At 36.0% G+C, this 16,272-nt stretch overlaps 2 protein-coding genes across 6 annotated transcripts; one reads left to right on the top strand and one right to left on the bottom strand.

The window, feature by feature from the left end:
- Positions 1-23: 23 nt before the first annotated feature.
- Positions 24-9,827, bottom strand: LOC141901933 (uncharacterized). Of its 5 annotated transcripts, XM_074789524.1 has the most exons (11): positions 9,391-9,463; positions 3,858-3,986; positions 3,493-3,650; positions 3,146-3,310; positions 2,872-3,041; positions 2,610-2,780; positions 2,415-2,533; positions 2,199-2,262; positions 1,750-2,001; positions 1,163-1,313; positions 24-997 (listed from the first exon to the last, which is right to left on the bottom strand). In XM_074789524.1, the coding sequence occupies exons 3-11, from the start codon at positions 3,648-3,650 to the stop codon at positions 886-888; spliced, it is 1,362 nt and encodes a 453-aa protein (XP_074645625.1). In that variant the 5' UTR covers positions 3,858-3,986; positions 9,391-9,463; the 3' UTR covers positions 24-885. The 5 variants fall into 5 exon arrangements, with proteins under 5 accessions (XP_074645625.1, XP_074645623.1, XP_074645626.1 ...); XM_074789522.1 differs by lacking the exons at positions 3,858-3,986; positions 9,391-9,463 and adding an exon at positions 9,722-9,827; XM_074789525.1 differs by lacking the exon at positions 9,391-9,463 and having other exon boundaries at positions 3,917-4,001.
- On the top strand, positions 9,099-16,190 carry LOC141901941 (uncharacterized). Its single transcript, XM_074789544.1, has 7 exons — positions 9,099-9,161; positions 11,075-11,160; positions 12,740-12,886; positions 14,350-14,545; positions 14,853-15,001; positions 15,159-15,243; positions 15,375-16,190. The coding sequence occupies exons 3-7, from the start codon at positions 12,835-12,837 to the stop codon at positions 15,577-15,579; spliced, it is 687 nt and encodes a 228-aa protein (XP_074645645.1). The 5' UTR covers positions 9,099-9,161; positions 11,075-11,160; positions 12,740-12,834; the 3' UTR covers positions 15,580-16,190.
- The last annotated feature ends 82 nt before the right edge of the window (positions 16,191-16,272 follow it).

Below are 16,272 nucleotides of genomic sequence, written 5' to 3'. Positions count from 1 at the left end.
CATTGAGTAACATACCAATCTTTATTACATATAAAGCAACAATAAATTTTTTGGCATCATCAAAACCGTAACGGTTACTATTAAATAGACCTCATATAACGAATATAAAATTGTAGGATTTCCAATCGCAACTGAAAAATTGTATAAATACTTGAAAACAGCAGCAATTTAAAAACAGGGGCGTTGCCAGGGATCCCGAGCCCTTCTTTCCAAAACTGAGTTCCGCTCATTTGTCATTTTAAATCCTTCTTTGCATGAGAAGTGAAATAAACGTATTAAGGTCTTAAATTGCTTTAAATCCTCGAAAAATTAGTAGAATTCAAAATTACCCCTCCACCAATCCACTATGAGCACAACACGTTCCTGACTTAGTTATTTCAACCTCTCTGTAGAAAATTCTGGCAACGCCTATGTTGAAAAAATATCAATATAATAACCACAAGTGTTACCGTTTAGACTATTGGAAATAGACTTCAATGACAAATATAAAATGGAAGGATAATTCATTTCAAATGCAGATATAAGGAATTTCTTAAATATTTGAACAACGCAACAAAAAATATATCAATATAGTTATTCGAGCACAGGTATCATAAAAACAAATCTTCCAGTACATGCCACTTTCAAGTGAATAGAATATATGATGCATGATTCTTAAAATTCTAATTAAGAAATATTTCAATATTTTATCTTGAAAATGATAGGGTAGGCCATTAAGTTTTACATATACAGAATTTTTAATTCACTATAATACCACTGGCACCTGTTCCTTATAAGTTAGATAGGTTTATATAAATATACATGGACAAAATTCTATTATCAGAGATGATGTAAGATAACCTGATGAACAAACGCTTTATTCAACTCGAATGGCTGCATTTAGCATTAGAGCAGAGTACAAGCCTGAGCTGAAACTGATGTCCAATGTTGTATTCCCTCTGGTACAGGTGGCAGAAGATGTGGCGGCGGCTCTGTATAGTAATTATCCAAATAGATCCTGAAACATTTAGAAAAATAAACATGAAATTAGACAAAAGAAATCATCCAATTTCGCTCAAGTTATTAAGGTTTGGGTTCAATGCATAAAAGCATTTAGTTTTAGGCAATATCAGTAATCAGTAATTTTCGCCAACCTAGTTGAGGCGTAACATCATCTACATACCTTAGCACGATTTGCATAATGCATCCTCCCCTCTTCTTTCCGCCTTCCCCAACAGAGAACGAGGCATCAGCTCCGATATATTCTGGACCCATTCCGTATGCTCGCGCCATTATTCTTATAGCAATCGTCTCAACACCAACTACGTTCGCATCTGATAAACACAACAAATACGATTGAATCAGTGGAACAATAATTCATTTTTAAACACGTTCACTACTGGCTTGATAATACAGTGCTGCCCCCTATTGCTGCTACGAATATACTCATAAGTTGGCAATGGACATTTTACATATTCAGCCTTGCTCGATTGATCAATGAGTATTGAGAATGAAGCAGAATTTGTTCACATTGCCAGTGTGTCATTCCTGCAGCCAGATTGCAAACATCTAACATGAATATATTAAATCTTCAAAGACCGACAGAGATGCAAATATCTAGCTGTCAATAGGACGAATCAGCTACGAATATATTCGTAATTGCACTGGAGAGCTGTATATTTGTAGCCAGCAGTGAACGTTTTAATGTTGTTTTGAAATGCGTGTACCAAAATCACATGTCAATTTGGTATCCAGCAGAGCTTATCTTACCAACATGTTTCAACCATTCATTTGCTCTATGCATAGTCTGTGAAAGCGTCTCAAATGTTGGCAATTGGAAGGTCTTACAATTAGTCAATTGGACGGGATAAAATACTCTCTCTGTCAGGACAATAGGTCTCACAGATGGTGGAATCGAATACCCTTCCATAGCTTTCACATAAGCAACGCGTATACCACGTACGAATACAGTCAGCTGGCGATTCCAGTAACTCATTTTACTCGGATCGAAAGCAGTTGATGCTACAAAATATTAAAATTAAAACAAATTCTATATTCTCCATCATCATGACAAGATAAAACTTGGGTTATACATTTTTAGATCAAACTTTTACGATATACAAGTGTTTTTAATGCACACAATATCAATACTAGACAAAAGGACGTGCGCTCATTGATATGCTTCACCTTAAACACACAGCAGGATCTACCGTACGTACCAGTGAAATTCATCCCGTAGTTGACTTTGTGCTCTATGGCTTGAACGTTAGTAATACGGACAGACTAAAATACAAGTGCCGTAATACATGTAGGTACAGGATTATGCATACTGTATGTCAGCGTAGCAGCAAGCATTGATACTTGCCAGAAAAATAGCATAGTCAATTGAAATATGAAGCTCAATTAATCGATCCTTTATCAAATCAAAAGCTTACAGATTGATACTTTTTAATCCAATCCTGGGCTTGAAGAACAGTCTGATGTACAGGGGTGAAGTGTGGCAATTTAGTCCACGATCCTTCCTTTAAGCATGTCGGCAGAGAATCACTGAAACCTAAATCATAACGAAAGAGAAATTAGAATCAGTTGCTATCAAGGACAAGATCAACTCATTTAAGAAATATATTCACCTATTTCCTCCATTGCTGGAGGTCCAACAATGTAGAAAATTCTTAAAACGAATAAGAATATATGTCCAGGACATTCAACCCAAGCACTCTGGTCAGGATTAATAGTATGGTTTGATGAGAACAATCCGTGGTTCATTTTCATGTCTTGTGTTTCAATGGTTAAGATTCGACCTATAACATAAAGACTCGTCATAAAAAGACAGCTAGAAGGACTATTGTATGTGTTTTCCGATATAATCGGTTTCGATTTTTAAACACTAACCAGGCAAAGGTTTGTCTCGAAACATCTTATTTACATTATCCACAACTGTTGACAAATTTTCAAACACAGCCTCCGAAAAAACTCCACCTTTTTTCAATAGTCCAGGCATGACATTAATATGAGCCAGTTGCTGCGGTGGCCCTGGTTCTTGACGAGGTCGAATCCATAATCTACAACAGAAAACCGACCAGTTTTTATCTCTGGTATACCAGTACCCGAACCTGATACGGATATCATAGTGATTTCAAGAGTAGAATAGAATTAATAGACATACCGCAATCCGCGCACAAAACTCATAGCATTTGTGTAATCCATGTACGCCATTATTTCAGGGTTTACACCGGCCCCATACCGAATCTTAGTCTCTACACTTTCAACTGTTATTACCTCCAGGTGTGGATTAGCCATCAGATAATCATTACACCGTTGAATACAAGGACTGAAAAATCATGGTGAGACCTGTTTTAGCAAAACATAAAGATATTTTTCGCATAACCTTAGGCCTATTCTATTCAGTGGGAATATTTGAGGCAAAGTTTATCATCTATAGTGTTTTGGATCAGTCAATCTACAATATAAAAATTGTCACGAAGCATTCTTCAAGGCTCTTAGACAACTCACCCGAATGGTTCATATTCTGGGAAACTGAAAGTTCCACCTTTTTTCAGCATAACTGGCCAAAAATCAAGATATCCAAGCCTCCATGGTCCATCAGATGTACCAGGATGGGGAAGACTACCTCCACACGCTCCTGCAGCTTCAGCTTCTTTTTTCGACATCTTGAAAATCAATTCAAAGAATTAAGAGGCCATTTAATCAACCAGAAAACAAAAGTCGGATAATATCATTATTAGTCAGACTTCACACTTGCTCGAACAGGGACGACGGAACCATAACAACGACATGAAGAGCTCCCTGCAGTTTTGTAAGGGAACCGGTAACAACGACTGGTAATGTATTCAGACTACGGTAACTTCAACCCATACTCAGATCGGGAACCGGTAACAACGACTGGTAATGTATTCAGACTAACTTCAACCCATACTCAGATCAGGAGGATAACGAGTGGCAGCCAAACCGATCGATTACAGTACGCACTGACCCCTGGGGTCATCCTTATTACCGAGATGACGTATTTTACCGAGATGAACCGAGACGAACCGAGATGAAATGAAATATAGCATATTTATTTATTCCTTATCGATTTTGACACTTGAAATCATGTTATATCAGTAATAAATACCTTCTAGAATCATATTTTACATATTTTTTTTATTTAAAAAAATTTTGACTTCAAATACGTAAACTCGGTTAGCAATAAAATTTCATTCGATTCAAGAATAGGGGACTATAGCAATATATATGTAGTGATAGTAATCAATTAAGTAATAATATTAGTAATTGATAATGATGATATATAATGATAGTAATGTATATAGTAATTAATGATGATTAGGGAACTAAACCTAACCCTAACCCTAATCCTAATCCTAATCCTAACCACTAGTCCCCTATTCTTGAATCTTACCAAAATAAATTACTTTTGACAAAAAAAAATAATTTTTTCCAAGCCAAAATTCTGATAATTTGGGGCCGATTGATTGATGTCTGTCTGCAGAGTTTCCAGAACCTGTCATGTCAGGTCCCGAAAAAACCCAAACTCATGACAATATTTGACGAAACGGCGAAATATCTAGACATGTGCTAGACGAATGGAAGAACATTTTGAGTTGAATGAATATTCTGACCCGTCGTTAATATCGAAAATGATTCAACAATAACGATAAGGAAAATGTTCTGACAAATAATTCATTTGAAAGGCTGATTTATAAGAAGAAAATATTAATGTGTAAACTATGACTTATTTAAGGGAAAAAAATAAGTTTTAATTTAGTAGATGAATTAATTAATGTAGAAGTAAGAGCACATTATAAGAGAATATTTTCGCTAGATGAATCGAGGTCTTGATATTTCGTTTCCGCAATAAGACACTGAAAATTAACTGCTCACTATCACAGTTCGGCAACACTCCTCACTGTCATCAGTCATGAAGTCTCACTATTTATATTCATTGTCTTTATGATGTACATGTAAAAGAGCCGAATGCAATATAGAAACTGATTTTATTGAGACTGATCATCAATTTAAAGCATGAAGTTTTTTTTCAATTTATACCAGTTTTAATGCAGACCTGTCACCTCAGGTCCCGAGAAGCTCTGCAAAATGGCGCGAGCTGCCGTGTGAGGTCTCACTTCATAATTATTGTTTTATAGTAACTTAAGATTAACTCTATCAATGGTTAGCAATTTATATCATACTTATTACTATATAAAGGTTATAAAAAGTAAAGTTTTTTCCATTTCATCAGTTTTAGTGCAGACCTGTCACAACAGGTCCCGAGAAGCTCTGCAAAATGGCGCGAGCTGCCGTGTGAGGTCTCACTTCATAATTATTGTTTTATAGTAACTTAAGATTAACTCTATCAATGGTTAGCAATTTATATCATACTTATTACTATATAAAGGTTATAAAAAGTAAAGTTTTTTCCATTTCATCAGTTTTAGTGCAGACCTGTCACAACAGGTCCCGAGAAGCTCTGCAAAATGGCGCGAGCTGCCGTGTGAGGTCTCACTTCATAATTATTGTTTTATAGTAACTTAAGATTAACTCTATCAATGGTTAGCAATTTATATCATACTTATTACTATATAAAGGTTATAAAAAGTAAAGTTTTTTCCATTTCATCAGTTTTAGTGCAGACCTGTCACAACAGGTCCCGAGAAGCTCTGCAAAATGGCGCACGTTGCCGTGTGAGGTCTCGCTTCAAAATCATTGTTTTATAGTAACTTAAGATTACCTATATCCATGGTTAGCAATTTATATTATATTCATTGCTATAAAGAGACCATAAAAATTAAAGTTTTCCTTCGTTTCATCAGTTTTAATGCAGACCTGTCACCACAGGTCTCGAGAAGCTCTGCAAAATGGCGCGAGCTGCCGTGTGAGGTCTCGCTTCAAAATTATTGTTTTATAGTAACTTAAGATTAACTATATCCATGTTTAGCAATCTATATTATACTCTTTACTATAAAGAGACCATAAAAATTAAAGTTTTCCTTCATTTCATCAGTTTTAATGCAGACCTGTCACCACAGGTCACGAAGGCTCTGCAAAATGGCGCGAGCTGCCGTGTGAGGTCTCGCTTCAAAATTATTGTTTTATAGTAACTTAAGATTACCTATATCCATGGTTAGCAATTTATATTATATTCATTGCAATAAAGAGACCATAAAAATTAAAGTTTTTTCCATTTCATCAGTTTTAATGCAGACCTGTCACCACAGGTCCCGAAGGCTCTGCAAAATGGCGCGAGCTGCCGTGTGAGGTCTCGCTTCAAAATTATTGTTTTATAGTAACTTAAGATTACCTATATCCATGGTTAGCAATTTATATTATATTCATTGCAATAAAGAGACCATAAAAATTAAAGTTTTTTCCATTTCATCAGTTTTAATGCAGACCTGTCACCACAGGTCCCGAAGACTCTGCAAAATGGCGCGAGCTGCCGTGTGAGGTCTCGCTTCAAAATTATTGTTTTATAGTAACTTAAGATTACCTATATCCATGGTTAGCAATTTATATTATATTCATTGCTATAAAGAGACCATAAAAATTAAAGTTTTTTCCATTTCATCAGTTTTAATGCAGACCTGTCACCACAGGTCTCGAGAAGCTCTGCAAAATGGCGCGAGCTGCCGTGTGAGGTCTCGCTTCAAAATTATTGTTTTATATAGTAACTTAAGATTAACTCTATCTATGGTTAGCAATTTATATTATATTCATTACTTTAAAGATACCATAAAAAGTGAAGTTTTTTTCCATTTCATCAGTTTTAATGCAGACCTGTCACCACAGGTCCCGAAGACCCTGCAAAATGGCGCGAGCTGCCGTGTGAGGTCTCGCTTCAAAATTATTGTTTTATAGTAACTTAAGATTACCTATATCCATGGTTAGCAATTTATATTATATTCATTGCTATAAAGAGACCATAAAAATTAAAGTTTTTTCCATTTCATCAGTTTTAATGCAGACCTGTCACCACAGGTCCCGAGAAGCTCTGCAAAATGGCGCGCGTTGCCGTGTGAGGTCTCGCTTCATAATTGTTGTTTTATAGTAACTTAAGATTAACTATATCCATGTTTAGCAATCTATATTATACTCTTTACTATAAAGAGACCATAAAAATTAAAGTTTTCCTTCATTTCATCAGTTTTAATGCAGACCTGTCACCACAGGTCCCGAAGGCTCTGCAAAATGGCGCGAGCTGCCGTGTGAGGTCTCGCTTCAAAATTATTGTTTTATATAGTAACTTAAGATTAACTCTATCTATGGTTAGCAATTTATATTATATTCATTACTATAAAGATACCATAAAAAGTGAAGTTTTTTCCATTTCATCAGTTTTAATGCAGACCTGTCACCACAGGTCCCGAAGACTCTGCAAAATGGCGCGAGCTGCCGTGTGAGGTCTCGCTTCAAAATTATTGTTTTATAGTAACTTAAGATTACCTATATCCATGGTTAGCAATTTATATTATATTCATTGCTATAAAGAGACCATAAAAATTAAAGTTTTTTCCATTTCATCAGTTTTAAAGCAGACCTGTCACCACAGGTCCCGAAGACTCTGCAAAATGGCGAGAGCTGCCGTGTGAGGTCTCGCTTCAAAATTATTGTTTTATAGTAACTTAAGATTACCTATATCCATGGTTAGCAATTTATATTATATTCATTGCTATAAAGAGACCATAAAAATTAAAGTTTTCCTTCATTTCATCAGTTTTAATGCAGACCTGTCACCACAGGTCTCGAGAAGCTCTGCAAAATGGCGCGAGCTGCCGTGTGAGGTCTCGCTTCAAAATTATTGTTTTATATAGTAACTTAAGATTAACTCTATCTATGGTTAGCAATTTATATTATATTCATTACTATAAAGATACCATAAAAAGTGAAGTTTTTTCCATTTCATCAGTTTTAATGCAGACCTGTCACCACAGGTCCCGAAGACTCTGCAAAATGGCGCGAGCTGCCGTGTGAGGTCTCGCTTCAAAATTATTGTTTTATAGTAACTTAAGATTAATTCTATCCATGGTAACCAATTTATATTATACTCTTTACTATAAAGAGACCATAAAAATTAAAGTTTTCCTTCATTTCATCAGTTTTAATGCAGACCTGTCACCTCAGGTCCCGAAGCTCTGCAAAATGGCGCACGTTGCCGTGTGAGGCCTCACTAATTAATCAGTGTTATGTCTAATTTATCTATGTCAACTTATAAGCTTGGACTGAAATGTTTTTAAATTGTATGTACACTTGGTTAATTAATTATATTGCGAGTAATTAATAATAATATATAATAATATAGGGCCTAATCTTAATGAGTATAATGATTGTTATTAATACTGATTATGATTACATAAGGCACTACTGGTATCATTTTGCCTGATCTTGATATTTTTGTGTTTCGTGTTACAAAAAAATAAATTAATTGTAAACAATTCGTTCAATGTTCTCCAATAATTCACAATCATTCCATCTTTATTATCATAAGGCGATATAGTTCAACAACTTTTTATAAACGGACAAACATAAATTCTTAAATGAATTCATAACACATCCTAGTTTGTTTTTTGTTTTTGAATAATATATTCAGAAAGCACTACGATATGTTCTTTGTGTTCTTATCGGCTATCATTTGTTCTAAATCCGCGCCTATCATATCTTCTAATCGCCTATCATCGGTTCAGTCATAACGATTTTCATTTTAGCGAATCGACCTGTCACCTGAGGTCCCACCTGTCATGTCAGGTCTTGGGCCCTGACATGACAGGTTCTGGAAACTCTGCAGACAGACCTAAATGGCCGATTTCCTCGATTCAAACCGACGGGTCGGCCATGTTTCCGCACTAATTACCACCTAAAAACATCTGAATAAATATATCTCAATAAATGGAATTGAATTGACATAATTTCGTTTTTGGGTACATAACTTTTCTTCATCGGTACATCTTCAAATCAATAGCTAAGTATGAAAATAATGCAATCATACGCGTTATTTTCAGAGATGGTTATGTTTGAAAACATGGTTTTTGCAAAGTTTTTATGTCATGACATTTCAGTGGAGGGTTAGCAACTTTGATTGACATCCAATATGGCGTTGTTGACGTCGCGAATCGGCGAATTTACACGCGATTTAGGGCCCAAAATAACAAAATTTTAACCGAGAAAAAGTAAGTTTTTTGGGTCAAATGTTACTGATTTTGAATCTCTAGACCTCCCTGATAATAAATATGCTGAAATAAAAATTTTTGGGAGGGGGGTACGAAAGTGCAATAGCGCCAATAAATATGTCATAGGCCTATTTAATTTCTTCATCTCGGTTGATCTCGGTAAAATACGTCATCTCGGTAATAAGGATGACTGGACCCGACCCCTCCCCCTCGCATTAGTAATGCGTACGTAAATGAATGACTCCAATATATAAAAAGTCTTTTTATATCTAGGATAGGGGTCAAAATCCTTTTGTTGTGTCAAGTCCCTGTGCAAATATCTAAAAAAAGACTTCAGCGCCACCATAGATCTACATACAGTGACGTCATTTATTGATACTGGTACGGTTGGGTTAACTGTTAGTCTTTAATGGGGATAGTGAAAAAAGACATGGTGCTAGTAATATGAAGTAGGCTAGATTTAGCCTAATTAATTAGGCCTGATTAATTCTGCGTACTACAATAGCGCAATCAAAAACATAAATAGTACGATTTCGAATGCGACGACGTTTAAAAGTTACCTTTTTTATTCAGTCCACGAACCGTGTCATTGTCATCCGCTTCCGATTCACTTTCCAACATAAAAAAAGCCACCAATGAAATAACAACAGAAGGGGCGCGGTCCCTCTCCTCATTGGTTACATCCATTGGCGCGAATATACGTCACAACACGATCTAGAGTGTATATTCCTCGCATGCCAGTACTGGAATTCCAACATGCGGTTCGAATCCCACATTTACAAAGTTTCAAAAGATTTTCTCTCACCCGTCAAAAGGACCCGAAGGGCCAGCACAGTGGTAATGTTTTATTGAAAACGAACTGAATAAAATCCAGAAAAACCGCAATGATAACGAAAAAAGATTCATTCAAAAAGAACAAAGTCTATCAACACCAAAATACGTTTTCTCTTGATGACACGGGTGACCAATGCCTCGATAAATCACGCTTTCTTAAATCGTCATGCAATTCAAAACAGGAGATTCACTTCATGATCTGAAGCGAGAGTTCGCGCTCAACTCATTTATGTCATGAGTATTTCATCAGAGTTTGAACTTGAAATTGAAACAAACCTACCTTAATCGACGGCCGGGATTCGTCATCGGGGGTATTGGGTTCGAACCTCTACCAGTAAGAGCCATACCTTTAACGTCGTAGATTATAGAAAACGGAGCAAACTTCATTGGAGGTTGATTATTATCTCAATAAACGGGAATCTTTTTTACCTTTGATTTGCAAAAAGTATCCGGTGTAGCTGGTCGTAGATCCAACGCATGTTTTAGGCTCTATCGAACACTGATAGTAGACATTATTTGGAGATTTATAAAACACGAAACCTCCACAATATGAATTATTATCACAAATATTTTTACATTGTAGTGGAGTGGATACATTTATTTCGCCAAGTTCTTGTGTCTCACAAATTGTATCTATTTTCAAGCTGTATCCCGTGATATCTACAGAAAATATAGAAATTCTAAAGACAATCTTAAGCCACTGATTTCCAACACACGCGGGACGTCAACCTGACCTCAGTAAATTTTTGTGATTTTCCAATATTTGTTATTCCGACGGGGTAATAGTGACTAATCAATGTTTTACCCGTATAAAACCTGAACGACAAGAAAACTATACCTGGGACAGGTTTTTATAGTCTAACGCATAGATTAGAATAATTTTGAAATCTAATTGTTACGAAATCGACTTCTGAACGTACTCATTTTGAGATAAAGTGTAGCGCCTGGTTTATGGCTGAAACTCGTCCAGCAGTCGTCGTCAGTAAAGAGTAAACCAGTGGAATCAATTATTAGAAATCCTCGACACGATGAATTGCAAGCGCTAGCAACATCAGTGATGTATGTGTCTAACGTTTTAGTTACTGGTACTGGACAATAGGTATCAGCTAATACGACATACGTCACATCATTGACCGATTGAATTTCGCCTAAAGAGAAAGCAAATGTACGTATGATATCATAAAGTTCTGCATCGGGCGGCCGGAAACCGCTCCGACCCCGCGAGCGCTTATCATTATTTTCTTTCCCCTATACATTTTGTTTCTACTTCTTTTTTGTTTCAGCACTGAAATACCTCTTTATAATTGATCAAATTAAACCAAAATGGTGTCAAATTTCTATATTTGTTATCTTTGACTGATATAAATACTCGTAATATAGCTATTCTACAGACCCCTTACCTGTAGATTGGGATGCAAGATCAGTGAGTGATGCAATTAGCACGATTAGTTGTTTAATTTTCATCGTTGCCGTTTTAAAATGAACGATCAGTCCGTTCACAGTTGGTACAGTGAATGTGTTGCGTTGTGTAGCTTTAATGACGGATTCATTCGCAAAATCTTTCTGATTTAATTGAAGTTTACTTGGTGTAAATAATATAACCGTAAAAATGATCAATCGTAGAGAAAGTCGTTTGGCGAGGCAATGTAAATAAACCGAGTCTCAATCAATATCTTCTGCCGTCGCTGCGAACGGTTATCGAGAAATACAGCATGAAAAACCAACGAAATTCTATTGGGTAGAAATCAACTCAGTTCCGACTCCTGAGCACCCGGGTAGCTTCGGGTTGAGGGTCGGTTCGAACCAGGGTAAGCGAGGGTGCATCTCCGGGTAAAAGGCCCGGTTCGTACCCTGGTATGCGAGAGTGTTATCGGGTTAAAGGTGGTTCCAAACTCTGGCCAGCGGGGGTGAACTCCCGGGAGAATTGGTTCTCTGGATGTAAAATTAGTCTCAAAATTGTCTCACATCATCGACGCTAAATCTATAATCACGATATTATTGATATAAAACTGCTCGTTCATTACATAAACGAAGTAGGAAAATACCGTTCACGTATTTATCTAACGGATGTTGCTGAAGGCCACAGACAATCCATGTATCTGCGTCCTCTTTTTCAGTAACATCATTTTAAAATGACTTTTCAACATTTCAATTATCTAACAATATTCAATAGATCATGTACAATAGAAGAATGACATACCAAAATCGTACAACAATAGAAATAGGTTTCATAAATTTTCAAATTGGGTTTTCAATGATAGCATTGTTCCGAGGCACAAACTTCATGCGTGACACTTCCCGTATTGCAACACATAATGTTGGAGACTCTGGCATGAAATCACAGCTGATATATTCTAAAAGAACTCCTCATAATAATTATCAAAATCTTTACTATGTACCACTCTTCCCTCTAAATCACGGATGGATTAGTTCCAATAATCCTCGTATTTATCCACCTATCTCTGCTGAATATCATAGATAATGAGGTATGCGGTACGTATGGTTTTTCCATGCAAAATCATTATAGATTGTAGAATATATATATTTGTATGGACACAAATTTAGCGAACACATTTTTTTTTTGACTGAGAAAGATTATTTCTGTTATTGATTTGGCAACAGATGACTCAATTAAACAAAACATCGAATCCTCACGTGATCTAGTCAGCATACCCGTCCGCTCCACTTCATCCGGGCAATCTCGTTGAAAAAATAGCCGATATATAAAAATGATTATATTTTAGTCAATCATATAGAATCAGTTGGGTTTCAGCCACGCCAGCCATAGAATTGAAAGCGCTTGTTGAGGATTTTCTAACGAGTTGAACTGTTTCTCAGAATGGAGGCACCAATGAAGTTAGCGATTGTTTTAGCAGTAGCACTCTCGCAAGGTAAATTAATTATTTTGCCGTTTTTTTTGCAATCAATCGTATATATAGAATGGTGAAATCTAATTTTCTGAATATTTTGCTCTAAACTTACTCAGTAGTTTGTATGTCGTCCGGCAAAATTGAAACATATCTTCACAAATTAGAATTATCGAGAGATCGGTTTTTTTCGATTAGATTAAATCGAGATTCTAGGTCCGGACGCAAACATTTGGTTTTTATAACTTGCTGGACTAATGCCAATGACGTCACCGTATGGTGCGCTTATATATTTCTTTATCCATTTCCATGTGTGAAATGATACAAAATTTAAATTTGCAAATGGCGAATGCTCAGTTTACTATACGTCTAGTGGGAAATCAAATAAAGAAAATGCAATTGATGAAAATATGAAAACTATATTGGGGAAGGTATACCGTCTAAAAACAATGTTTTTCCTGCACACTTCGGTACTATTACTTGTTTACTACTGAGATCTATTTATCATATGAGTCGAATCCAGTCAAGATGTTACTTGATATACTGAAAGAACACTGTACCGTTTCCTACATATTACAATAGGTCGTTATTTGTTTATCTAATATGAATTGATTGGAAGTAGCATAGAACTCTGAATTGAGTAGAGAATACCGGTAGAGAATAAACTCCAGGTCATAGAGTTCTCAGATTCAGAATATGAAAAACATGTTGCTCGGGAAAATCAATACAAAATGAAAGGCTTATTCATATAGATTTGATAGCAGATGTAAGGTCTCGCAGCTCATTGTGTTTGGACGGAGTGCTTTTGTCGTAATTGGTTTTTTTCTGATATATGGGCGTGTTATTATCGATCGCAGTACGTGGAACACGACTGGTAGACAAACTTTTTAAAATCATAATCGCTATAAGTAAAATATGAATTGGCTGTTTAAAACAATATTTGATAATATAAGTGAAGAATAAATCTAAGATTATTTCGTTTTTCCAGGAACAGCACTCACAAAGTTTATTTAGACTGGAAATGTGATATTATCACTTGTACAGCTACTGAAAACGTCATTGCTTGCGGCAACATTCTTTATAAAATGATTTTGAGCTCTTGGCAATAAACACTACCCAGATATCAATTACCAAGAGAACTACCTGAATATATTGATTGTAACTTCGTAACAATTCATCTGCATAGATGGATATGTTTTAACAAATACATGTGCACATACTGCTAGTATCATCACTTCCGTTGTATTCATGGATAGATAAGGACATAAGGTTTTATTCTACAAGATGGGTGCCTTATCGGCTGTTTTTCTAGTTATCATATTTTATGGTAAGATAGTAGGTGTATTCTCTTCTTCTTTATGATTTTGAAAAAGATTCACTCTTCACCTACACGAGATACGTTCGAGTCTCACACGATATATATGCCATGCGAAATTCGGGGTCACGCGTAAAATTCACAGTTTCGAGCGAAAACTTTTACCTTTCAGTTATTTACACTCGAGCGGTGGATGCAAATTATAACTGCGCGAGTAAGGAAAGTTTCATGACATGCTTGGGAGTTGAGACGGCACAGGAACTGAGTGCAGCAGAGAAGCATATTACAAAAGCGGTTACCCATCTAAAACCACTGACGAGTAGAAACCTTGTGGCGTACGTCACTGATTTGGAAACGAAGTGCACGAGGTAAAAATAATCACATCCATGGGTGAAAAAATTTCAATTACGATTCAAGGCATGTAATTTGATTTTATTGGTGTATCGATATATTGACATTTGAATCAAGGAGTAAAAAAGCCCACGAATACAAACAAAAAAAAATAGTGGTTTGAACGTTTCGCGCATTTCTGCAACTTCAGAAATAGATAGATCTTATCTGGATCAATCTGGATTTCTCGATCCAAACTAATGGCTAGTTTTTTCTTATTACCGAGATCTCACTTAACCTTAATGAATTTCATTTTCCTCATTGAAAATTCATTTATTTTTTCAGTGGTTTCAAACCGAATCTAGCTAGTTTGAAAAAGTATCTTCAGTGCACGGATGATTTTGTTGAAAAATGCCCGACTGAGAGCAAAGATTTGCCGAAAAAAACCAAGGAAATCAAGAATTTCATTCAATTCCAATGTGATAAGATGGACGGTAAGTTCTACTGGGAGTTTTTAGTCATCGGCTATGATTATTTTGGATTTCACAAGTGAAACTATAGTATAATCATTATCTATGCGTATAATATCTTTTTGAGGTTCAAAATCCTAAAATTGTTAAATGAATACTGTTTGTCATTTAATCAATATAGATATAGTGCAGGCGACGGATTGTATAACCGCTAACATAGCCGAAATCAGAAAATGTCAAGTACCCAAAGCCTCGACCAGTTGCTTGTAAGCATATATCGTTTCATCGGTATATAATCTCTTGTCGGTTGATTTCTGGTCGAATGTGATAGAAAAGACTGCATTGACAGGCATAACATGAGGCACCTGAAACTGTATTCTAATCGTGTGTATTTCAGCCAAATCACCACAGCCTTATCGTGTCTGAAGGCGCTAACAGACGAGAAATGTCCGAACATGGCGCAGATAAATCTTTTCCAGAAGAAGCGCAACGTTGAACTCTTCGAGGCGCTCAAAAGTGTCGAATGCGCCGCATGTCGAGGATATTCCATCAGTATCCTTACAGTGGTATCATTGGCTCTTATCGCATTATTCAACATATAAATTTTCACTCTGTCGAAAAACAACGAGAAATGAAAAAGCCAACAAAAAACCAATTCCGAATTTCAGATTATATCAATCAATATATGCTTTGCGTATCTAGCTTCTGATGACGTGGTGAATGCCTATTTTCTACTGAGGGAGAAACGAACGATGGATAGTACAGAATTCATAACGGTTAATCGAGGTTATGAAAAATATTCTATGCAAAATTCCTTCCCTCTCCAGCATTTTAATCGGATTTCATATTCAGCATTTCTAATTCAAATACATGCGCTTAAATTCGAATCTGTGTCAACTTTCATTCATATGCAGTAAATGCAGTTTGATTTATACTGTATGTATTAACATTTTCTGGTATATTTAACCTCGTGCTTCCTTTCAAATTAATTTCTCTCGATATTTATGCAGGTATTTTGATATTGTACATTTGAATTCCGTCATTAGGAATAAATCGGTCGTATTCGTGGATCATTATGTTGGATCTAGTTAGAATTTTGAATATTCTTTCCTGCAATATGCTATTTTTCATTCGGTGATACAGAATTGCAGTCTCGCATTCAGCAATATTAGGCGTAGTCGCTAAATCTGCCGCAAAAATAATAAATCACTCAAGATACTCTAGTAAAATTCATTGTTTGAAGTTTTCTTAAGGTTGTTGTCGCTCATTTTCACGAAGCCGAAACCTGTTGAAGG

Source organism: Tubulanus polymorphus, chromosome 3 (genome assembly GCF_964204645.1).
Source record: "Tubulanus polymorphus chromosome 3, tnTubPoly1.2, whole genome shotgun sequence".
NCBI lineage: Eukaryota > Metazoa > Nemertea > Palaeonemertea > Tubulaniformes > Tubulanidae > Tubulanus > Tubulanus polymorphus.
This window is presented reverse-complemented; position numbering and strand designations above follow the sequence as displayed.

Coding starts and splice junctions, on each gene's coding strand:
- LOC141901933 (XM_074789521.1), bottom strand. CDS start 3,776: ATGTCGTTGTTATGGTTCCGTCGTCCCTGTTCGAGCAAGTGTGAA. Junction 3,311..3,492: donor CCAGAATATGAACCATTCGG/GTGAGTTGTCTA, acceptor ATGATTTTTCAG/TCCTTGTATTCAACGGTGTA. Junction 1,314..1,749: donor TGAATGGTTGAAACATGTTG/GTAAGATAAGCT, acceptor TGTGTTTATCAG/ATGCGAACGTAGTTGGTGTT.
- LOC141901941 (XM_074789544.1), top strand. CDS start 12,835: ATGGAGGCACCAATGAAGTTAGCGATTGTTTTAGCAGTAGCACTCTCG. Junction 12,887..14,349: donor AGCAGTAGCACTCTCGCAAG/GTAAATTAATTA, acceptor TTTACCTTTCAG/TTATTTACACTCGAGCGGTG. Junction 15,002..15,158: donor CCAATGTGATAAGATGGACG/GTAAGTTCTACT, acceptor TAATCAATATAG/ATATAGTGCAGGCGACGGAT.